The sequence below is a fragment of the Stegodyphus dumicola genome, chromosome X1 (genome assembly GCF_044657685.1).
Source record: "Stegodyphus dumicola isolate Sdum_Otavi_A_Nest chromosome X1, ASM4465768v1".
In the NCBI taxonomy this organism is placed as follows: Eukaryota; Metazoa; Arthropoda; class Arachnida; order Araneae; family Eresidae; genus Stegodyphus; species Stegodyphus dumicola.
The window spans coordinates 61,032,526-61,058,437 of NC_140780.1; the positions used below are offsets into that span (position 1 = coordinate 61,032,526).

Sequence of the window (25,912 nt, forward strand, 5' to 3'; positions counted from 1 at the left end):
CATACGTGATACTGACGATATAAAAAGCATGCCACTGTATACGCAAGCACGTAAGCTACTGAAAATAACATCCCTCGAACTATCTGATCCTTAAAATTAACCTAAGCATGTCTCCCGGCGGCATCGTTTGCTCCGACGAACACATCATCTTAACGTCACCAGCATTCTTCGTTGTGGTTCAAAGATTCTATCAGAAAAATACGACGAAGATATTGATAAAATATTCCTCAGCATTTTCAAACCCTAAAGCCTTACATGCATACCCTTTAAGCATGTATATTCATCCCTTTTCGTCCATTAAAGGAATTCGCATTCAATTCATAACTGAATTTTCAGAATATCCAAAATTATAAAGAATGATAAATTTTATGCTTATGATTATTAAATTGCTCTGGAAACTAAGTATAAGTTTAATCCAACAGAACGGATGTTTAACAAATGCACGTCATTATTAAAGTATATGCCCCTCGTTCGTAAAGGGAAGCTGTTGTTTGAACTTCACATTGTAAGTGCCTTTATTACCTAATTATTCAACAATGTCAATAAAGTCATTACTCGCGACATAAATATACTTTTAAAAATTACAAAAGAGAATAAAATATGCATTGTCTTTCGCTGATATATCCTGTTATAATGATATTCTTCCTCTAAAAAAATAAACAAACAGTAGCCTATTTGTTTGGAAAAGCATCATCGTTGTATTCTGATTTAATGAATTCTAAATCAGGTTTCAGTAACATCACGTAACAGAATGAATCTTCCTCTTTTCTTTTTTCTTTTGCTCTAGTTTTCCTTAAAGCAAGGAGTAAGTATCGGTACCAAAAAGCATGCTCCATTTCTTCTCTCATCGCAAACTCATCAACAAAATCGGCTTCATTATCGGGTTCCGAGTTTTCTTTTTTCCCTTTATTTATTTATTTTTATCACCATTAAAACCTTCAACACGATAGCAATTGTTCTGCACACATGGAAGCCCATTCCTGCGCTATTTAACCGCAAGTATCTTCCAACTGCGAAGACATCAAATTACTTTAACGGTCATATTTTACATTATTATGTAAAAACTGTTATGGAAACTTAATTGTCGCATGAGTATTTTCAGAACTTCCGTTTCCTATTTGAATTATTCGGATACCTAAGGTCGCTTCCCCTCTCTCCTCGCCAAATAAATCCTCCAAATGATAATATCCTTTTTATATTTATAAAAGTTTTCTTTTTTCCCTTTATTTATTTATTTTACATTATTATGTAAAAACTGTTATGGAAACTTAATTGTCGCATGAGTATTTTCAGAACTTCCGTTTCCTATTTGAATTATTCGGATACCTAAGGTCGCTTCCCCTCTCTCCTCGCCAAATAAATCCTCCAAATGATAATATCCTTTTTATATTTATAAAAGTTTTCTTTTTTCCCTTTATTTATTTATTTTTATATTATATAATATTATTATATTATATAAAAATTAAATATTACCCTTCACGGACTTTATCAATGAATACATCATTGAAAACTGCTGCAAGGTATATCACTGGCCTATTGCTGTTCTGAATGATATACACAGCTGCTTACCGTTTTCTGATCGGAAATCAAAAAACACATATTTGATACACTTACTACAGGTAAAACTTTCGTATGACCTAATATCACCAAAAGCATAAAAATACAGTTTGTGCAATAAAAAATGAGTACATCATTGGAATACATAAATGAACAACATATCTACAATGAATTAAATTAATCAAGAGATTTTAATTGTTTTTCAGAAAATAAACACATCATTCACGTCATCATATTAACTAATGCACAATGCGGGGTTTGGTAAATTCCGTGTTTAATGGCAATTAAGAATCACATGAAATGAAGCATTTTTCTGTTTTTTCCGAAATTTTGTCCTGATCCGGAATAAAAAAGTTCCTTCTATACAATTTAAAATCATTCGAATAAGAACAATTAGAGAATTATTACGATCAGCAGCTTAGTAAGTTAAGTTGCTTAAATCAACAAACCCTTTTTTTTTTTTTTTTTTTTTTTTAGAATAAGATATCCAGTTAGTATTACTATCAATTTAACATTTTAGAAAGTAACACAATTTCAGGCTCTTAAGTGGCTGAACTTCTTCCAATACAGAGGCTGAACACAGGCTCTTAGACTGAATTTCTGCCAAATACAGAGTAAACTGTTAAAAATTAATGCCGTTTAACTTAAACAAACGCCATTTTCAGTTGTTAGTTTCATCGATTACTGCAAAATACATTTGGGGAAGGGAGGTATTCAGACTTTCTACTCTTTCATTCAGACTCATTCATTCAGACTTTCTAATCTTTTCCTTGTGAGTATTCGTACTGTATTAAGTGTAAATCGCCATTAGAAAAATTTAATTACTTAAGTGGCGCAAAAATTTATGAAAATATTAATAATGTGACAGGATAGTACATATCTTTATTGGTGTATCTTTCTATAAACAAGAAAGCTGAAGATAGCTTTAAAAAATAATACCTTTCTTTAAAATACATATTGTTTATGAAAGTTCATAATAATTATCTCTAATAATATTTAACTCTTTTAAATCAATGTCAGCATTTGTAAGAAACAAATAAAAATTTGAATAATAATTGAAGTGAGAAATAATTCACCGGATGAGAGCATCTTGAATAAACTATATCCGACTTTAAGTTCATATGTTGCAGTAATGAAATACTCAAACATAAGGAAGAAACATTCGCATTTTCTAGCCTTTACTCAGGCAACATATAACTGAAATTAGTGTCTGCACACCACGGATCGCGGAAGTGATGAAATTTGTTCCATGGTGGGTTCACATTTCAAATTACTAAAATACGCTCAAATATGCAAATTTTTAAGCACATTAATTAAAGGGCTTGAAATGGTTAATCTTCTGACAAATATTTCACAAAAATCCACCTCTTAGAAAAACTAAGAAATATTTCATAAATTCCATCTAGTCATAACAAAAAGAAACTTCACATACCTATCCAAGTGCCCAATATTTTAAAAAATCCACAAATGTGAGTTAATAATAATACACAATGCGTCATCAACAAGCATTGAAAGAGGACCGCTGCATAACATCTGGTTGATTGGTTGATTTAACATAAAACCTACAAGGGTTACTATCAACGCAAGGATGACTTCTTGGAAGGCATCTAAAAAGAAAAATAGATTCGCGTTCAACTTACACATGCAAAAGAAAACCATGAAAACCGTATGCAGCCAGCTCGTTTGCAGAGACTCAAATACAGAAGAAACTATAAATGTTCAGTTCGGCCACTGCATAATGGAACCGAAATCTTTAAGCTAGGGCACTTTTAGGAAGGTTTCGTGGCCCACAAGCGGGCAAACGGTAAAGTCGCTAAACACTGGTAGTTCGGTCCGAGGTTTGAATCTTGCGAACGAGCTGGTTGCATGGGTGTTTTCATGGTTTTCCCCATGTGCAACGCGTATACGAGCCAGTTTCCTTTAAAAAGCCCTCCACGAAAGCATCCCTCCCATTAGGCAGATAGCCCTCGAGGCTTTGCCGTAATTAGCCAAACTAAACTTATGGAGGTTTCTGCTTTGAAGCATACTGGCCGATATGCACAGAAATGCATGCACCTCTATGATGAGCACAGTTGTGAAGGCGTCCCGATTAAAATGCATTCGATTATCTTTGCCGAAGAATAACGAAAACTGCTGGCTTGAATGAATCACGTTATTCGTGCAAAAAACGTTATTCAAATTCAGTCTGCACACTAATTAAAAAAAAAAAAAAAAAAAAAAAAAAAAAACCCACCTCCTTCAGAATCGACCTAGCAAGACTGAAAAGCTTCTACCGCGAAAAGTTGCTCAAAATTTCTGTACTTTTTTAGCATAGATTATCCCGTGAAGTTCCTCTTCTGTCTAAGAAAGGTTGCAAACGTAACATACTCGCATGAAACAGACATCTCGTATGTTATAAGGTAAATAAAGGAGGTCTATTCCGTTTTTGATAACTCTCATACATGAAGGTTATTTCTCACAAATAAGGTAGTTAAAAATGCAGTTTCACGCGGAAGAAGGGAGGGCTTTTTTCAATACTAAAATTTTTTAAACACACAATGCACAGGAGGTAATAAAATACTAGAGATATCATTTTCATTTAAGAATACTTCCCGCTTGTATTTGATCAAAACCAAATAAACCTGTTTTGTAATTATTTCTCTTTTAATGCAAAATAAACGAAATAGAACGAACCTTCTGCAAATGCATGAAAAATTACATTCAAATAAATGTTTTAATGTGAATATTAATGCGAAGAATATAACGTAATACAAAAGACTCGGCATTTTTTTAAATTTCTAGCCTCCTCTGAGAGCAAAATATTGATTGATGCCAAATACTTGAAAACTCCTCATTGAGCGTAAAATTCAGCAGCATTTGCAAACCTGATATTGCGAAGTACAAACATTAGAACTAAACAAAGTCAAATGAGACATAATTAAAAACAATTTACAGAAGTATACTTAATATAATCGGAAGAAAGAGGAATATGAGAAATCTCTTAAATTCAAAGCTTCATCAACATGTAGAAAAATTAAATTCGATGTAATTCATGCAAACTCAGGAGCTCTTATAACTTGCACAGAATTTCCAACCATTTTCATCACTCGCACCAAATAACCCATTCCTTCTTCTTTCAAATCTGCTTCAAATTAGAAACGTTTGTTTAAAATACTTGAAGTTTCCTCCAACTCTAATTTACGACACATTTTAAATCTCAGAATGTTCTCAGTACTGAATCTTAGAACCCAACAATGTGAAAAAAGTTACGAATTTATGAAAAATTGAAAAATCGAGATTTTTGAAAAAGCAACAAATTTACTCTGATGTGGTAAATATCGAATAGGATGAATTCATTAATAATTTTGGTATAAATACATAGAAACTCTCAAGTTTAGTTTTGGTTTATGTTGATTAAGACAAAGAACTCGAGGGCTATCGGCCTAAGTTTACTAAAGGACATTCGTAATTTAATGTCACATAGTAAAAGACGCTAAATAAATAGTCCTTATTACGTATTTCCACCGTCATTCTGACTAGAGGGCGCTGCGTTCGTCCTAATAGTCAGTGGCAGGTAGGATACTAAAGGTGTAAGACGTGGAAGGCAGAGATGCCTAATAATATATCTAATTGATTGAAATTTTCGTATATTTTCTTGTAAATAAATGTTGTTATTGTTAACAAAACCTCTTATTATCTCTTGGATGCACCTTTAGTCTCACAGAACCATTAGATGCAAAATTGGTGCATCTTGTCCGCGAATGTGGAATATCGGAAGTAATTAGTCATCATTACTGGATTATATTTCTGAGAAGTTTGGATACTTTACGCACGCTCTTGGATACGCAATATTGCATACTGGACTGTGGAGGTAAGACCTTTTGAACTCACATATTCGGAGTTAATATGGATAAGCTTTCGAAAATAACTGAAAAAAGAAGTAACGTTCGCGCTAGTGTCACTAAACTAGTTAAAAGAGTGCAGAAGCTTGATGAAGCCGTCGAAGACGTAAGTTCATTATCAGAACTACTGGAACTATTAGAAACGAAAGAGCAGATCTTGAAAAGCCATGATTTAGAGGTGGAAGCACTCATAGACGATCCGGAAAAATTTAAAGGTGAATTAAAAGCTTCGGAAGAATACGATGACAAAATATTGTTAGCTAAGATTAAACTAAAAAGCAAAATTAAAGGATTAGCAGCAGAAAATGTTCAGCTGACTTCTTCAGTTCTTAACACATCTAGTGTTTCGGAAAACACCGTTACGGCTTTAAAATTACCAAAGTTAGAAATTTCGCGATTCTGTGGTGATTCTGGCAAATTTATGGAATTCTTAAACTGTTTTGATAGCGCAATCGGTTCAAACAATTCACTTACGAAAATTGAAAAATTCCAATATTTAAAATCTCTTCTTTCTGGTCCTGCATATAACGTTGTTTCGGGTTTTGAATTAAATGAGAAAAACTATGACTCATGTCTTGAGCTTTTAAAACAAAGATATGGTAGAACTGATTCTATTATAAATTCTTATATGACTAAATTATTAAGCTTAGAACCCGTGAGAAGTTCGTCTAATGTTAAGGGTTTGCGTAAATTATACGATGAAATAGAAGTTAATATAAGAAATTTGCGTTCATTAAATGTAACGGAGGGTTCATATGGGCATTTATTGAATCCAATATTATTGAAGTTGCTACCACAAGATTTGGTGTTAGATTTTCACCGAAAACGAAACAGGGAAGTGAATTGTGAGGTTTCGGAAATTATTACGTTTTTGAGGAATGAAGTCGAATCTAGGGAAATTGCCGAAACTGTGATGAGCCCCCTAAAAAGTTACGAAACAAAACGATCCTTTTCCCAAAATTATCAAAGTGGTCAAACTTATCAGAAAAACTATTCAAAGCCTAAAAATATATCAACCGCTTCAGCGTTAAATACACAAATAAAAAATGTTTGTTTATTCTGTGACGGTCATCACGATTCCGTAAGTTGTAAAAAATTGGATGTAGAACAAAAAATAAATAAGCTTAGGACTGAAGCTAGATGCTGGTGTTGTTTCCAGAAATATCACGTTTCTCGCGTATGCAGGGAAAAAATATCGTGTAAAAATTGTTTAAGCAATTTTCATCATGAGTCAGTGTGTAGAAAAAATAAACCCGTTAATGTTAAGACGAGAGGTTGTGAGAAGCAAGTGGAAAGCGAAACTATTTTGAATGACTCACAATCTAATAAAAGCGCCGAGAATATTTCTGTGTCTCATAGTAATATATGTACCAAAAATAAGCCCTTTTTACAAACATGTACAGTTTTAACTTGTTCGGATAAAATTTCAGTCTTAACTAATGTTATTTTAGACAATGGTAGTCATCGAAGTTTTATTTCATCTCGATTAGTTAAAGAATTAAAATTAAAGCCAATACGCTACGAAAGAATAGCTATTTTTGCTTTCGGAGACAAAATAGCACGTGAGAAGGAATACGGTATCGTTTCATTGACGTTGCGCAATAGGGATCAAAGTTCGAAATCGTACGAGTTAGAAGCTGTCATAACGGAATATATATCTAATTTGTCCTTGAAAATTCCTAATGTATCTATTCGCAATGCGTTGAAGGAAAGAGGTTTACCTTTGGCTGATTCATTTTCTGGCGACTGTCAGACGGAAATACTTATCGGATGTGATTCATTTTGGGATATTGTTTATGACGAGAGAGTAAAGTTAAATGAAAACATTACTGCGATAAATTCTTGTTTCGGTTGGTTACTAGCGGGAGTGGAAGGAAGTAATAAATTAACTAATAATTATGAAAATGTATGTTTAGTCATGGACTCTTCTTCAATTTTGTGCGATTTGAAAAAATTTTGGGAAATAGAAGAATTTCAGTCAGACAAACAAAACTTTTCTGAATGGGACAAGCAATTGATTGAAAAATTTGAAAATTCTTTGGAATTTAATGGGGAAAGGTATGTTTGTAGATTGATGTGGAAGGAAAACTTGGGACCTGTAGTTGGGTTGAATTCTAATTATGAGGTTGCGAAAAAGCGTTTTGATTCGTTAAAGCAAAAACTAAATAAAAATCAAAAAATTTATGACCAGTATAAACAAATTATATCGGATCAGTTAGAATGTCAGATTGTGGGAAAATGTGTTAATGAAGATAAAAATTTAGGATATTATATGCCTCACAGAGCAGTAATTAGGGATGACAAGGAAACAACTCGAGTTAGAATTGTTTATGACTGTAGCAGTAAAGGTAATGAAAATAATAAATCTCTTAATGAGTCTCTAGAATCAGGAGTAAATCTTTATGCAAATTTATTGGACATAATTCTTAAATTTCGAGAATATCAAGTTGCATTTTGCGGAGATTTAGAGAAAGCTTTTCTTATGATAGAGATTGCGGAGGAAGATAGAAAATACCTTAAATTTTTGTGGTTTCCCGAAGAGGTAGGCGATTCAACCGAAACTCTCCATTTAAATCGTCTCCCATTTGGTTTAACTACTTCGCCATTTTCCTTGGCTTGCGTTTTGAAATTTCACATTAAGAAATTTAAGGAACATCATCCAAAATGTTATGACATGTTAAATTCTTTTCTTTATGTTGATGATCTCTGCTATGGAGCCAATACCGTTCAAGATGCTTATCATTTAACTTCTACGGCAATAGAGATATTAAAAGCAGCGGGATTTCAATTGAGGAAATTAAAAACTAATTGTCCGGAATTGTATAAACTTTGGAATGAAAACGGATATGAGGAAAATACTGACTTCGGGCAAGGAACAGGTTTCTTGGGATTGAAGTGGGATCCGATTGAGGATAAAATTAAATTAGATTTAAGAGATGTTAGGGATTCCATTGATGCTAGAATCACCAAGCGTCATGTTTTGAGAGTTATTTCAAAGATATTTGATCCATGTGGACTCATTAGTCCCTTTGTAATCACTGTGAAAATTCTTCTGCAAGAGATGTGGGAACGTGGTCTACAATGGGATGAAGATTTGCCAAGTGACCTCCAAAATAAATGGAAAACCTGGTGTTCTGAACTTTGTGAACTTGAATCAGTATCTATTGAAAGAAGGTTTTTTGAAAGTGTAGAAATAAGTGAAGTTTCTCTTCATGTGTTTTGTGACGCCAGTCCCAAGGCATATGGGGCTGTTGCGTTCCTAAGGTACGTGAATTACAATGGCCAAATCAAAGTGAGCTTTATAATGTCAAAAAGTAAAGTTGCTCCTTTAAAAACTTTGACTCTTGCAAGATTAGAGTTAATGGCAGCTCTCCTCGCTGCACGTTTAGGAAATTATTTACAAGGTCTATTTCCTAATTTCGCGAAACAAATTTTCTTTTGGAGCGACTCTCAAATCGTCCTTCATTGGTTGAAAGGATCTTCTAAACAATGGAAACCATTTGTCGCCAACAGAGTAGCTCAAGTGCAGTCGCTGACTCTACCAGAGTGTTGGAACCATTGCAGTGGCTCCGACAATCCCGCAGACCTTACTACTAGAGGAGAATCGGCTAGGAGGATTCTTACAAGTTCTCTGTGGTGGTCAGGCCCTGTTTGGTTGTCTAAACCACTTCACTCGTGGCCTCTTAAAGAATCGCTACAACATTTTAATGACATCTGTGATGAACGCGTTATAGTGAAAGAGCGACGGACTGCACTGGTTAATTCCATGGTAACCAGTTCAGCTAATGGAAACTTACCTATGTCGTCGTTACTGGACGTTAATGACTTCAGCGAATTAAGTAGATTACTGCGTGTTACTGCTTGGATTAAAAGGTTTGTGCACAATTCTAAACCTAATTCTACAAAATTAAATGGACCTATATGTGCTCCAGAACTCGAGCAAGCTTTGCGTTTTTGGATCAAAGCTACACAATTTAAGCATTATAGTACAGAAGTTACCCAACTTCTTTCTAAAGGAACTATCGATAAGAGTTCACGCATATTTAATTTGAATCCTGAACTTGATGATAATAACTTAATTTGTTTAAAGGGACGTTTACAGTTTTCAAGTAACGATATGCGAGCCAAACATCCTTGGCTTCTTCCATCTAATGATAAATTTGTGGAACTACTTATCTGTGATTCTCATACTAAAATGTGCCATTTAGGTGTTGATGCAACTTTAACACATTTACGAGAACAATTCTGGATTGTTAAAGGTCGTCAATTTGTGAAAAAAGTGTTAAATAACTGTCTGATTTGTAGACTATTCAGAGTGAAATCTGGAATGCAGGTGGTTGCCCCTTTACCGCCTGATAGAATTCAAGAGCATCCACCATTTGATGTATGCGGTGTGGATTTTGCCGGACCATTTTTTGTTCGTGATTTTAATTCAAAGTGTTATTTACTTATATTCAGCTGTGCAATGACAAGAGCTATCTACTTAGAAGTAGTTCTTAACATAAGTGCTGATTCCTTTTTGTTAGGATTCCGACGATTTGTTTCTCATCGAGGATTATGTTCCACTATATATTCTGATAATGCCAAAGCTTTTAAAAAAGCAAATAGTGAATTGAAAAAATGGTGGAATCAGATAGATAATGATCAAGTTAAAAATTTGTTTGCTTCTAAAGGTATAGTTTGGAATTTTATAGTTGAAAAAAGTCCATGGTGGGGAGGTTTCTGGGAGAGACAGATACGGACGGTTAAAACCTGCTTAAAGAAAATTGTTGGACGATCCTCTCTCTCTTTGAAGGAATTGGAAACTGTTTTTTCGGAAATTGAAGCTCTGGTTAATTCCAGGCCTATCACGTATCTGTACAACGAACCCTCAGAACCCTCTCCACTCACCCCATCTCATTTTCTTATTGGTAAAAGGTTGGTGTCTTTACCTGTAAAAAAACATAAAAATGAAAATTTAAATGTTAATAGGAATTCTTTGGTAAAGAAATATAAATATCAGCAAACACTTTTGAATCACTTCTGGAACAGGTGGAGAAAGGAATATTTACTTAATCTAAGATCAGCTTATATTTCTCCACAACCAGGTAAAATAGTTTCATTTAAAGTGAATGATATTGTTTTGATTAATGATGAGCGTTATCCCAGAAATATGTGGATGATGGGGAAAATTTTAGAGCTATATCCAGGAAGAGATGGAAAAGTTCGTTCTCTTCTTATTCAGACTCCTAAAGGACAAATAAGACGCTCAGTACAACTTGTGTATAATTTGGAAATTAATCCATAATTATGTTAGTTTAATTGAGTTGCAACCTGTTAATGTTCTATCTGTGTATTAATGATAGTTTAATTGTGCTTATATTTTAATGCTTGATATTTGAACAATTTTCTTTGGAAGTTAAAAGTGTAATTGGTTTTTGTATGTTAAGTCACTGAATAATTTTGAAGCTTTGTATTTGATATAATATGCTACTTATATTTTTATTCTTGTAATTTTAAATGGTTCCTGAATGTAAATTTAGTTAATTCAATGGTAAGTGAACTCAAGTGAGTTCAGGTGGGGAGTATTACGTATTTCCACCGTCATTCTGACTAGAGGGCGCTGCGTTCGTCCTAATAGTCAGTGGCAGGCAGGATACTAAAGGTGTAAGACGTGGAAGGCAGAGATGCCTAATAATATATCTAATTGATTGAAATTTTCGTATATTTTCTTGTAAATAAATGTTGTTATTGTTAACAAAACCTCTTATTATCTCTTGGATGCACCTTTAGTCTCACAGAACCATTAGATGCAAAAGTCCTTGCATTAATTTCTTTCTAGTAATTGAATAAGTCAGTATGGATCTGTGCAGCTACATCACACTAAAGATTCATTTCTTGCACAGCATCCTAATCTACAACTACGCTCATATTACAATTAATTGCATATAAAACAAGCACAGTGTAGATATTTCACATTTGTGCTCTTTGTGCAAAAGGGGAAAGCCTCCTGTTAGTTAAGAGAAGTACAATTTCATTTTTACAGGAAGAATTTCAGACAACAACATACTAACTTCTGCATTTGGTACCTGTAGTTTTATGTTTGTTTTGGTTATTGACACTTTCAGATATACACACATAAAAACACGATTTCGTCAGAAAACTTAACATAAATCAATATTTCCCACCATAAAATAACTTCCGAAATTAAAAATTCAACTAGAAACTTCAATTGCTACATAATTTTTTATTATTATTTTAAATTTAAGACGCCTGTATCAGCCTGAAATTCTGTGTTGCATCAGATTCTCAAATTTATTATAAAAGCTCGAAAATAGTTATGGATTTACCCCCCCCCCAGTGCAACTGCGTCAGCCAAGAAATAATACATGGAAAATGTTATGAAGTGATCTTTGTAGGGAAAATCCCCCCTTAGCAATACATGCACCATAAACATTAGAACAAAACAAAGTTAAACGAGGCATAATTATGAACAATTCATAGAAGTGCTCTTAATGAACAAACGAAAGGGGAAAATGAGAAATCTTTCAAGTTCAAAATTTGTTTTACCATGTACGAATTCATTGTAATAATACATTTCAATGAATAAAAGTTATTAACATTAGTTATATTTAAGATGTTAAAAATAACAGATACCATGTTAAAACTGCGCAATTTACAGAATACTAATGTGTGAAATCTATTAACATAAATAAATATTTTCAGATAGTAAGCTCCTGTTTACGGGCATAATGATGGTTCTCTTTTCTTTTTACCTGCACTGAAAGACTCAGGTAAACAATGATAAAATATTTTAGTACTTAAAAAGGGCAATTTTGAATGTATAAAAGTATTCTCGATTGAGGAAGCCGGCTGCACCAGAATTACCATTTCGTCACACAGCCTTAGCAGAAAAGAAGGGCTGACAACTCTCGCATGCACAATTTGGCATAAATAAAGTTTATGACCAACCAATGGGTCACTTAAAAGTTCGGATATAAATACACGATTATACCATTTTAAATTTCCTGAACATTAGAACTAAAACGCTAATATTACGTTTTGTTGATCAGAAATATTTTTGGCATAATTTTCTTTAGGTTAATGGAGCAACATAGTTCCAGCAGATTTTAAGAATGAAAATACGTTCCTGCATGGATATTACAAATTCATTTTTTTTATTTATTTAGGTTAAAATTTTAGCGACAATCACAAAATAATATTTAAGAATTCTCAAATGACTTTTTTCAACAGGCTCTTGAAATATACTATCAGAATTAGGTATAATTTTCCCCACTGAACACAGCTTTAATTACGTTGAGTTATTAACGTGCAAGAGATTTTTAGATAATATGCTAAGTGCACATTTAAGTGCATACCTACGCAATAGTTTTTTTCTTTAGAATTCTTCATGCGAGGCATATAATAAAAAGCATTATTATTTTTTTTATTTGTGTGTTATGTATAACAAAGTGAGGGAATTTAAAAAGCATTTATACAGATTTACTTCAACATTCATGAAGTCGAATTTCTTTTCAAGGATATTGGATACAAATGGAGCCAATATTATTCAAACAACTAAACAATACGTAAAGAAACAAAAAGCTGCTAGAAGACAACCGAGTTTCTTAAAAACAGGAATGAATATGGAGATAAACATTAAACGTGCGTATTCTGCATATTGTTTCTTCAATCAAGGAGCTCCGTAACTGGATCTTCGTAAGATGTAACTCGTAAATAATCTGAACGATATCGCAGCAGAAAATGCCAGTAAACAGTGTAATGAAATAACATTTATGCCCTTATGCAATGACAAAAAAAAATTTAACCTTCCATTCACAATTAAAATAAGGACAAAATTTATACATATGTTAAGTTTATTACAAAATACTTTTCATTTAGACTTCAAGCTAATTAAATTATTCTAGTTGGGATAAAAAGCAAAAATAAATAAAGGAACCAAAAAAAAAGAAAAGAAAAAAAAAAAGAAAGAAAAAAAGAAGGAAAAAAAACTCTGCGCACTCGTTTTTTAAAAAGCCGCGAAACGATTTTAAAAAGAAAAGTTTCAAAAACAAACGTAATTATTTTTTGTGGTGCTATCTTAATCATGGTTGATAAAAGAGAAAGTAAAGTACGCTTACTTTGGGAGGAATCCTATCACTTTGTATAAAACCTCGAAAGGCATAAGCAGAAGCCATGCTTAGATTCAAACAAAAGGATGAAAGGGATCACGCGAAGATGTGCAAAGTAAGTGCAACATTGCTTCCAGTTCGCGGAGCGTTGAAAGGACAATGCTTTTTGAGTCGGTAGTCACCCGTGACGAAATAATCGCAATCAAACAAAAGTCGACATTCCCACCGCAATAATAATTGCGCAATAACCAACATGACAATCAACCACGCATGCGCATTACTAGAAGTATCCACCAAAGCAGAACGCTAAGACAGAGATCCTTTCTCTAAAGCATCTCCCGACTTCCTTTATATGCAAGATATTCACCGTTTATTATAAACAATAAAGCTCTCATAATTTTTGGCACACATAAAATCTTTCATAAAGTGCAACATTCGATTATCGCGAAGTCAATGTAATATGTTTCAATATTTGATTTATTGTGTATAAATCAAAATTCCACTGTGTACGGATAATAAACAACAGTCTAAAATAGAAACTTGCAATGAAAACCCTCTATGCGGAGGATAATAATACGTTTAGTGACATATAATAAAAATATACCTAAGTTGAATTTCAAATCAAAAAGTATTTTACTAAGATCAGGTAGTCATATACGTACAACTAAACACCATAAAAGCACTAAACCTTTTTTTGTACCTTTTAATTTTCTCGGAATCCATTACTTCTGGAGAACATGTCGCATGATCTGCATTTAAATTCCCCCCCTCCCGTTTCCTATACACTACCGAATCCAAAAACGACATTTATTTTTCACTATTGGCCACCAATTTTAAGGGAACCAAGAAGCTAAACTCAATGGTGCCAAGAAACTGCTCTTAAAATACACATTTTATTTCATGCACATCTGTGCATTTTAATGATGCCACTTTTAGCTGAAACTAAGCTAATTCATCTTTCCCTTGTCGATTAACACTTCGCGTGCCATATTTTTTCTTCCCAAATCTGGTATTTTCATGTAAAAGCAGTAATTCATGCGCAATATGCACTATTGCATATATGTAATTTCATAAACGTTGCAGTACTTTTTCCCTCACTCAGTTCTCCAGTTCCCATGAGAAAAAAAAGGGGGTGTACTGGTTGTTTGTTCGCGCAATTTATTGCTACTTGTAGTATATATCGGCAAGGCCACAGTTCAAGAGTCTTTGAATAAGCACCCCCCCAAAAAAAAAATTACCCATGAGCACATATTTAGGCGGCCCAACAGCGGCGGTGTGGTAACAGAAATGAGCACTGGTAGTTCGACCCGGGTTCAAATCCTGACGAACGGACTCTAGCTGCACAGCTTTCATGGTATTCCTATAGGTTACTACACTCCAAGATTTGCTTTTCCGTGATGTCACACTGCCTTACAGTAATCTGAAAAGCAACTATTCCCTACTCCCTTTGAGTCTTTGTTTCTCCCACTTCTATACAGTGGGTAAAAAAAGTATTGGCAATTGCCTATAATTGATCATACAAAGGAAGAGAATGCTAACAAAGGAAACGCTTGACAACTTTAGCTGGGCATAACGAACACAGGAGGTAATAAACACGCAAATAATAATTAAACTTTCATTTTTATGTGTCTTTTACACAAAATATACAATAAAAACGTAAATTTGCATGTCAAAAAATATTGGCAAGATCATACAGCAAAATGTGGAAACAAACTTTATAACTTTGTATTCATACTTTTTGCATTTATAACAGGCTTGTAATATATTCCTCATACAGAAAACCAAAGTCTTGGTTGTACTATTGCGAATTTTGTGCCATTCTAGCAGGGGTATACGCTTAAGTTTGTCTTTACACAAAATTTTTGATTTCTAGGTCCAATCTGTGCCATAAATTTTCAATTGGATTCATGTCAGGCGATTAAGACGCTGTCTTTAACTGGAGTGAAGCGTTCTACAGTAACCATTTCCGGGTGAGGTTCGCTATATGCTTATGGTCATTGTCTTGTTAAAGCACGAATGATGCTCTTAAATTTTGGGGCACTAAATTTCAAGTTATGGCGCAATATGTAAATGTACGTACATGCTGTCATAATACCATCAATGCAGCACCGGTTACCAACTCCGTTTGCTGCTATACAGCCCCATATTACGACGCTCCCTCCACCATGTCTCACAGTCGGTGTTAAATGTTGTTTTTTCCAGCTCGGCGTTCGGCTTTCTTCACATATATTGTCGCCCATCACTCCCGAAAACGTTAAACTTCACTTCGTCAGAGAAAATAACTGTGTTCCAAAACTCGTCTGATAAATTAACATGAGATACTGCAAAAGCTAATCTCTTTCTCATGTTTATTTCTGAAATGAAAGGTTTCTTTCTCCTTGCCCTTCCATCTTTTATGTAAAATATTCCGTATAATCTGTACACTAAATGTTTTCTGCGAAGTATTAGCAACTACCTGCGGTACACTTATTTTGGGGTTTTTTTCTTAAACCTCTTTGATAATTAAACGCTTTTCCCTCGCAGAAAATATTCCAGGCCGTTCATTTCTAATCTTATTTTCCATCGATCCTGTCTCGTTGAACTTTTTTACAACACTTCTAACAGTAAATAAACTTACGTTCAGTTGTATTCCTACAGCTATAAGTTAAATCCTCATTTCTGAGATGAATAACCATGCTTTTAACATTAACATCCAACTTCTTCGACGTCGAGGCCATTTTATCACTGTAATAGCAAAATTAAGTTTTAAAAGTTTTGAAATAGCACTGCAGATTTCATACTAACAGGGTTCCTTATCAATCTAAACACGTTACCTCAACAAAATTTCCATTAGCAGTTAGAACTTTTCCTATACTTTTTGACATACAAATTTACGTTTTTGTTGTATATTTTGCAAAAAAGCATATTAAAATGAAAGTTTCATTAGATTTGTGTGTTTATCACCTCCTGTATTCATTGCCCAGCTAAAACTGTCAAGCATTTAATTTGTTAGCTGATACGATCAACTATAGGCAATTGCCAATATTTTTATTACCCACCGTATGTCAAGTGACGGCACTAAAATCGAGTGTTGGAAAGAGCCTAACCCTGTTTGTTTACTGACTTTGCCTTTCCCCAAGTGTAATGTGGATACAAGCTCGTTTCCCTCAGAAAGTCTTTCACAAAGGTATTTCTTTTTCAGTTGACCCTCGAATACTTTGTCGACACATAAATAATTCTTATTATAATGCATATTTTCAATAATGCTCCAATATGTCTGTATCTTCTTTCATAGTTGAGCATAATCTACAATAATAGAAAAAATTCGTTCACATTTGAAAGCTGAAACGTGTTTAAACTTAGTCTGGATCTGAGAAATTTTAAGACTTCAATCATCAGTCTTTAGAGATGAATGTACCGTTTTTATAGCTTCGCCACTAAATGGCTTTTAACATCCACCACTAAGTGCTTTTAAACTTCGCCACTAAATGGATCTCTGAACAAAATTTCACACTATCTTACTTGTACTGATTCTCTATCATCTTTGGAGACCCTAAAATGTATTTCTTTCTCTAAAAATATCATCATCGAGATTCAAAAACAACTTAAAAACCTAAAAGATAAAATATTTCGGTTGCATTTGCATTTGTTCGTAGTCATATAGGTGTTGTTGGAAACGAACGGGCCGATTTCCTTGCTAAGACTGCCACAAAGCTTGAAATTGACACTTTTGTCAATCCCTAATTCCTTTTATAAGAATGTCATGTATGAAAGTATTGTAGCGTCGTGGAATCAAGAATTTATTAGCTGAAATAAAGGGAGCTTAACTAACAGATTTTTCCCTTACATCAAAATGAGAATGTCATGTCATCACTTCTTCATAAACTGTAAATTAACCCAATTTCTTACTGGCTATTTGAGCCCAGAGTCTGTGATTGTAGCGTCGGTGGCGAGGAGAATGTTGAACATGTGCTTCTTCTATGTCCTAAATATGAGAGCGAAAGAAAAATCTTGAAACTTGGACTGAAAAATTTTAATATTAACTGGCCTCCAGAATTTTACCAATTTATTTCTGAGAGAAGTGACTTTAACAATTTTTGTCAACAGATAGTAAAATTTTGTAATCCTTCTTAATTTTGTTTAAATTTTCTCTTACTGTTTATTTTGTATTGTGTTTCACACTTACTTTTGTGAGCCCCATGTGATACTATGAGGTACATGGGGACCTCCTTCTGTTTCTTTTAATAATAATAATAATAAATCAACAGTCCTTCATCCTCACGACAATAACGTTTTCGCTTACTGAAATTTTTATTTTTTACTTAATATAAGTATTGTAGTTTATGGTGTTTGTCATGCCGGCGCCAGAGCCAGTACAACCGGTGCAGTTGCGCCAGCAAGAGGACTAAGAAGCGACAAAATTTCTCGATTGCAGAGAAACATCGCGCAGCAAAATTTTGCCACCCTAAATTTTTAGAACTTACAAGAGGCAGCGGGTAGCGGAATTTAGGAGTCATCAGAATTTAGGATCCATAGAAATTGCAATGGACAGCAAAAAGCATAGCTTTGACCCTGGTGTCTGCACAACTAATAACAGATTTATAACTGATTTATGTAAAAAAATTTACTTCAAAAGTAGTCCTATTTTATTTTAAAATGGTAAGTACCCCTAAACCATAAAGAAACAAATATTTCTCAAAGATAACGGTGATACAGAATTTTTTTAATTAATTTCAAAGTAAATTCAGTCTAAATCAGGGTTTCGCAATGAGGTTGGTACTGACCACCTGGAGGGTTGCTGAAATTTTAAAGGAAATCAATGATGATCAAGGGGTCGATAGCTGAATATGAACAGGCAACTGATCAGAAAAATGAAGATCCATTAATTATGAAAAAAGTACTAATATTTCAAAATTGCTTATAGGTAAAATTTGAATGTGCCAGCATGGATCACAGAGCCGCTGAACTGCGTGCGATATAGTATTGGGTCAGTCCATAAGTTCGCGCGCATTAAGAGTATGCGTGGAATTCACTACGAAGCATTTACTAAAACAATACAATTTTGAACCTGTTGAAACTTGTCATCGTTTGACTAACATATTATTCAGTTCATCCCCAACTTTCGTAAATATCGAACGCATTTTAGTACCCACAGAAGATGAATATAGATAATCAGTACAAATGTTCTGTGCCACATTTTTTATTTTGTGTGGTGAATCTGCCAGATTTGCAGCGATAAAAATTAATAGTGTACATGGTGAACACACTATTAGTGTAAGGACTGCCCAGAAATGGTTTAAAAATTTTAAAGTTGGAAAAAGCAGCATTGATGATGAACCCCGTTCAAGACATTTTGAACTGTTAGAGCCAAATCAAACGATTAATTCAGAAGTTTATAGTGAACAACTTTGCCGTCTAAACTCAGAATGGATCAAAAAAACGTCCACGATTGGCGAATATCAAGAAAGTGTTGTTTCATCATGATAACGCTAGACCACATACGGCTTGAACAACGCTGCAAAAAATTAGTGAATTTAATTGGGAGCTTTTGCCACATCCTGCTTACTCCCCAGATATTGCCCCAAATAATTTTCACTTATTTCGTGCCTTACAAAATTTTTTACTGGGAAAAAAATTAAATTATAAACAGGATATACACAATGAACTTTCAAGTTTTTTTGCATTAAAACCAGAGTCTTTCTACAGCAACGGCATAAAGAAGCTTCCTGTAACATGACGAGACATTGTAGATAATGGAGGAAAATATATAATGGATTAAAATGTTAAATTCTATTTTTTAATATTATTTAAAAATTTACGAAAAAATGCACACGAATTTATGGACTGACCCTATATTCGATCATGATGTAATGATACAAGAAGAGTTCATTGACAGAAAAAGTTTAAGCACAAGTTTTGTTCAAAACACATGTGTACACACTAAGCTGTGGTATTTTAAAGTTCTCTGAAAAAGTATATCAAAATAAAAGTTTACCTAGCAATATGATTAATATGGAAAACAAGACACAGGTTGACTATTTTTTAACAAAGTTATTTAAGAATTAAGTTAAGCAGTTTTATGACAAATGTTTAAAAAACTGCATCAATACATCAAATATAGGCATCACATTAACTACAATCGAACTTCTGCAAAATTAGACCCCATGATTATGTTTTCAAAAATATGTTTAAATCTGTAAATTTAAAAATAGCACAAAACCTAATAAAACATAAATCTAATTAACCTATTTTTTCCAAAACATTTGTTCATATATCTAGTGCAACTTACCTTAAAGGTATTTATATGCAATAATTTGTATTTTGATTATGCTGTATCTTAGAAAGAAAAATGTAAGGAGGTTGATTAAAAAATATTCTTTTAAAAGAGGTTGATACAAGAAAAAGATTGGTTAGATTTATTTGATTACCACAAAGCACTCGACAGCTATATGCCTAAGGGGAGGGATGCCTTCAAGGAGGACCTTTTTAAGGAACTGGCTTGTATACACATTATACATAGGGGAATCCACGAAAATGCCCACGAAGCCAGCCCCCTGGCCTGGTTTCGAGCCTCAGACCAAACTACTAGTGTTCAGCAACTGTACCGCTTGCCAACTGGTGGGCCATACTTGTCAGTTTCACAGGGAGGATTTTGCAGCAGAAAAGTGTTATCTAGGCTATTCATCCTCTCTTTGGGCTCAATTATTTTTCAGATATCTTCAATTACGAATACCAAGTAAAAGCAACAATGCCAATTAACACTTAGCAATTCATTTTCCTGACACTAATTTGTATGAAACACTTGAAAAAAAAATTTCTAAGTCTCGTAGGCATAGTTCCCTCAAGCAAAATTTTCATAGAAATAGTACCAATTATATTAAATGCAAGCATGTACATGAAAATAAAATTAATTTATATACAAGTAACTATATATGATTTCTTGTTTCTTGCATTAAATCTTTTAGAAATAAATTACATAAAATTCTGAAAACTTTTACAAAAAATTCAAGCTTTAATATTTTTAAAAATAAAAAAATCTCATCTGCATTACTTGAAAAAACACGTACATTACAAGCAAGAATACCAACACCTCAAAACCGAACATTGTGTTTATATTACATTCCCAAATCATGTTTATATTTTAATGTGGTGCGTGTCTGCCCGAGACTACGACACCATACACGTACCCTTTATCAGGAAACACGGTGTGTTCCACAGCACCAATAATGCACTAAACGCTGCCATACCCAAGCACCAGCGCATATAAACGTCTTCAAGGCCACGAATCATCAGCAAGACAACTACTGCTTGTAAGAGATTCAGCACCTAAAATGGTAGTTCAATTATATGTATACAGGTGTATCGTCAATTAAGCGACAATGCCATTTCTGATGAATTTTGCTCTTCTCTTACAGCATCACGACAGCCGTATCCGTATGTGAAGGTAGCTTAAGTAAGCTTACATTCTTCATGATTACACTGGGCCAGCACTTGGACTGATGGTATCCATGGCCATTCGGCACGGTTCACCTCTAGTCTGCATATGTAGTACTCTGATAAACCCCACTTTTCAACGGAACGGTACGAGATTGCATGCTGCCACGTTTCCTCAAGACACAAGATGTTCGACTCCTAATTTGGCAGGCACTTTCTCCAGATCTCTTGTGAACAGAAAACAGTCTGGCACGACATCACCTGCCAACCAGTAAAACAGATTAAAACTGGCACAAAACTGAAGCCACATAGCCTACAATACTCATAACTACCATCAGTTTGACTACAAATCTAACCATATAAAAGTTGTGATAATTGTCAGAGATGGTTGATTAGAATACTGATGGTAGCCCTATCAGTAGCTGAGTGGTTAAGATCACTGAATATTGATAGTTCAGGCAGTATGGGTTCGAACCCAGGCAAACAGGCTGGCTGCATGGTTGATTTCGTATTCTTCCCAAAGTGTAACGTGAATAATGGCCAGTTTTCCTCAGAAATCCTCAACAAAGGCACCTCTCCACTTCGATTGGCAGTCTTCGTGGCTTTTCCATATTTAAATAACCATCCAATACAAAATTTTGATCATTTTAACCTTCCATTGTAATGCATTTATAAAATGAATATGACTCTGCTAAGCGCTTTCCTGTAGCACTTTTAATGGTGATATATATATGTAAAGAGAGAGGGGAATGAAAAACCTATATATAAAGTATGTGCACAAACTAAAGAAATAAAAGAAGCCTACATCTCCCTTTTCTTCGATTAAATAAATACCTATCTGCCAATTAATAGTTGTCTTGGTTTTATTTGGTTGACAAACGCTCTTTGGTTGTTATAGCTCTGCAGTGAATACCTAGTTCCTTTTAATAGTGCAATCCAACGTACTTAATACAGTCTTATCTATCCACAAAGAATTAAAGAAAAATTCAATCAATATGTAACAATAATTTCAGAGTAAAATTTTTTTACATTATTTAAACAAAACAAAAACCCGATCCCAGAATTTTAAAATCTTAAATGCAGATTATGTTTTGCATTAGTTTCAATTAAGAAATTTTGGTTAACAGCTTACATTCAGCATATACCGATAGCATAAATTTAAATGTGAAGGAATTTTCCAATTTGAAATTGGATTACAACTGCTGAAATAATCACCACATAATAAACTACTGATGGAGCAAAGAAAACAAGTGTTGCGAAACAGCCTTGATCATAATGTTATATGATTTGAATATAGACAATTCATTAGAGGATAATTTTCCATTACACATGTCATATTAAACCAAATTAATATTTACATGAAGATGTAATGGAAAAACTTTTTTAACTGCATGCCACATAGAACGATACTTTCTAATGTTCAACTTTAGCTGTATGATATCTAAATGCAAGCCAGCCCTAGGAAGGAATAAGCCTAAGCACATTAAGCCACCCATTGAGAACTATTATGAATTAAATTATTAGATCACTATCTAGCAATGTAGTCTCCGTTATCTCTTGAACCAGTTTTACTTAGTAATTTCATTTGTTTTCATAATTTTCATGTAACTGTAATAAGAAACCAACGTCTGTATTTAAATAATTCAAAATTCTGCTGTAAATCAATCATGACTTAGCCACCTTATTGAGTCTGCTCAGAACAGAGTTTCAAAAAAATCAGACAGAAATTAAACTTCGAAATGCATTTTTTCTAGTACGTAATGACACTGACTCGCAAGATTTTACTGCAAGATTAGAAACAATTTTAAACATAGTAGTAAATTATATTTAAATAGCAAGTACACTCTTAAAAACATTCACCTTTTTAAAGTTCAAATTAATTTAATAAAAGTATTATTTACCTTAATTTCCTTAACAATCATATTTTATTTATTTTCATCGTGTTTTCTTTAATGTGACCTTAAAAGGAAGGGTGTTATAACATAGCATTATTGTGTTATTTAAAATGCAAAGTTAAACACATATAAAATTTTGGGCTTAAGCCAACCGCTTTTATAACACAACAAAATCTTCTGCTATAATGCCTTTATTTATGCTTTCTGCTACAGTTCCTTTCATTTATACAATTTTTATTTCATGCTGGAAAAAAAATTATTCATAAAAATGTAATTATAAAAGATTCAGGATTAGCTTAAAAAAAGAGGGGGGAGGATAAAACTTGAAAATTTTAACAAGACAAAATATCTATTCCCCCCTCTTAATTTATTTTCTCATAATTCAAATTTGTTTGGATTACAATTACAGAATGACATGTAAATTTTTCTATTGCGTTACTTTACCTTCCTTGTACTTTATGAAAACAAAATTAATTAATTAATTAATAAATAAACTACATGTGTGCATATTTATAAAAAAAGCATTTTTAATGACATACCACAAATAGCAGCAGAGAAAAATTTCAAGAACAGTAAATTTTCATTTATTTATTTGTTCATTAGTTTATTGAACTTTATTAACAAATTTAATTACTACAAATAAAAAGATACTTATTATGGAAACATTGAAAACAAAAACTTTTAACATCAGAGGATAAATTTTACATTTTTCCCTTTAAAAGTGCAAGGAAAACTGTACAAATCAAATTCCTAAGCATCATACTATCTTTAGCTAATGTTGATGTGAATCATACATATTTCAACATTTCTTCAAGAAAGAGAAGCATTTAATTACAGATACATCAAAGAAAAAATTTAGACTTTTAATTCTGAGCTATAAAACAATCATTACTATAAATTAGTTTTTGACAAAATGTTTAAATTCATTATAGAAAAAAAAAGGTAGAGTAGCATCATGGCAAATTTTGGCTAGTGCACTGTAATGAATATTATGCAATCAATATGCAGCATTTATTTGGTAATGAGTTCTTTTGTTTGTTTGTTTAAAACAGAAAGTAGGAGTGTTCAATTTCGAAACTTACTTCCAGAATTCAAAATTCCATAAATTCATCTTCTACTTTCAAAAAAAAAAAATTCTATCATTTTTATACTTCAAACTAAAAAATATCCGGACATTTTGTGCACTATATTGAAACTGAAAAGACGATCAGAATTGTAGTCCTCAATATACCAGGCAATATGTTAAAAAAATTAATGCAGAGCTTTTAATGTTACTTAGAACATATAGTGCAATACAGCTATTATTAGATAAGAGTTCTATTCAAACAACTGATTGATAAATCACACCATGTAACTACTATTTAATACATAGTAAAATAAATAAATAGCAGTTTTTGATCCCCTATAATACAGTGCAGTTCTATACAAAAACTTTTATCAAGTTATTACAGAAAAACAAAGAAGATTGTAACAAAGCAGACTGAAAAGATTAGCAACATGGATTAAATTTTTAAAGTACACCAAAGTAATTTTTAGTAAATCCTCTAATGACAAATATAACTTCAGCAAAATTATAGTGCAGTAAATCTGATCTGCACTTCTGCAATTTCTCTCAAGATATTTCGCAAAGTGCAAATGTTGCTAATTCATATAACTCTTAAGAAAGACCAAAACGAATGCTTAAAATTAAGTTTTAAAAAGTGCAAATGCTGTTAGACGAATCTGTGCAAATGCTGCTAGACTGAAAATAATAAAATTAAAAAGGAAAGATTGGAAAAAAATGAAAAATTATAATTTCTTCATGACTAAGGCCCTAACCAATTCTTTCTCCAGGAGTGGCATAACCAAAAGGAGTACATGTACAATTAAAAAAAAAAAAAATTCAAATATGCAAACAAAATTGATAATAATACAAAATAAAACAACTAAAAAATATGTACTAATCTCCTCTCTTTAATGCTTCAAATAGAACTTGTCAAAGGAAAAGTGTTTTGAAGCCTTAAACCATGCACTGTTCTGATAAATGACATCTGTTTGCTAAGCTCTATTTCTCCATTATTTAAAAATGTAACTGCATAATTAGAATCGTACGGTGCAGATAACCCCAGTGTGCTATGTAATAAGATGTTATGCAATAATGTATGTCGATAAGAATCACCAAATTATAAGGAGATGTTAAATTATCAAGTAATTTTGCAATTCTTCAAAACAGTTCCAGCTTCCTGCTATGCCACAGAGTCAAGCTATTTTGTTATCGGGACCAGATTCAGAAATGTATATATGTACACATATGTATGTTCACGTTTGTATGTGTACATATATATGCAAGTCTATAAACATGCACACATATATGCGAACATACGTACATACATTTCTGAATCCAATTCCCGATAACAAAAGAGTATCCTATCTGCTATCCCTGTTCCTGCCACTCCAACCATGAAAATCAGTCAATGGTTCTATTAAATTCTTCCTTTGTACCAGTTTATTATTACATACATGTGTTTGAAGAATACATACAGGTACTGGATTTGTATGCAGCATGACAGTTAAAACATTGCTGTGCCTACAGAACATGCTAAGCGATTTCTACCAATAATATGGTTTAAAAAGCAGATTATTTTGCCAAAACTAAAAACTAATTTGACTAGTAATTAGATTTTTATTGCAAAATATATAATTGGAGGAAGAGACATTAGCTAATTTTCCGATTAAAGAAACTAAATCAGGCAGCAAAAAATCAGCTACATAAGTAACAATTACATGTTAGTTTAATTAAAGACACTGTTCATATGTTTTGCATTCAAGTTAACTAATTTAAAGGGAAAGCATGTGTTAATTTTATAAAATATGTAAATATTTAATGCATACATATACTGGCAAATCATTAATAAATTGAAGATTATAAGGTATTTCTTCTGCCTTCTTAGCACGCCTTTGTAGTAAAATGGTCAGCACACTCTGCGCACATTCGAGAAGTCTGTGGTTCAAGTCTTGATGAGGGCACTGCTCATTTTTCTCCCGCATCAAAATAACCTAGTGTTGCAAAATCTGT

General features: G+C 33.1%; 1 protein-coding gene across 2 annotated transcripts in view; it reads right to left on the reverse strand.

Moving 5' to 3' along the window:
* LOC118198338 (uncharacterized) overlaps nucleotides 1–25,912 on the reverse strand; it is a 91,650-nt gene that overhangs the window by 58,699 nt on the left and 7,039 nt on the right. Inside the window, exon 1 of one of the 2 annotated variants that reach the window (XM_085808452.1) lies at nucleotides 13,559–13,713. The exons of the other annotated variant lie outside the window; for it this stretch is intronic. Coding sequence (XP_085664578.1) covers nucleotides 13,559–13,615 — 57 coding nt within the window. The 5' untranslated portion in view covers nucleotides 13,616–13,713. Of the gene's footprint in view, nucleotides 1–13,558; nucleotides 13,714–25,912 lie in introns of those variants that run through there. 2 annotated transcript variants of the gene reach the window in all.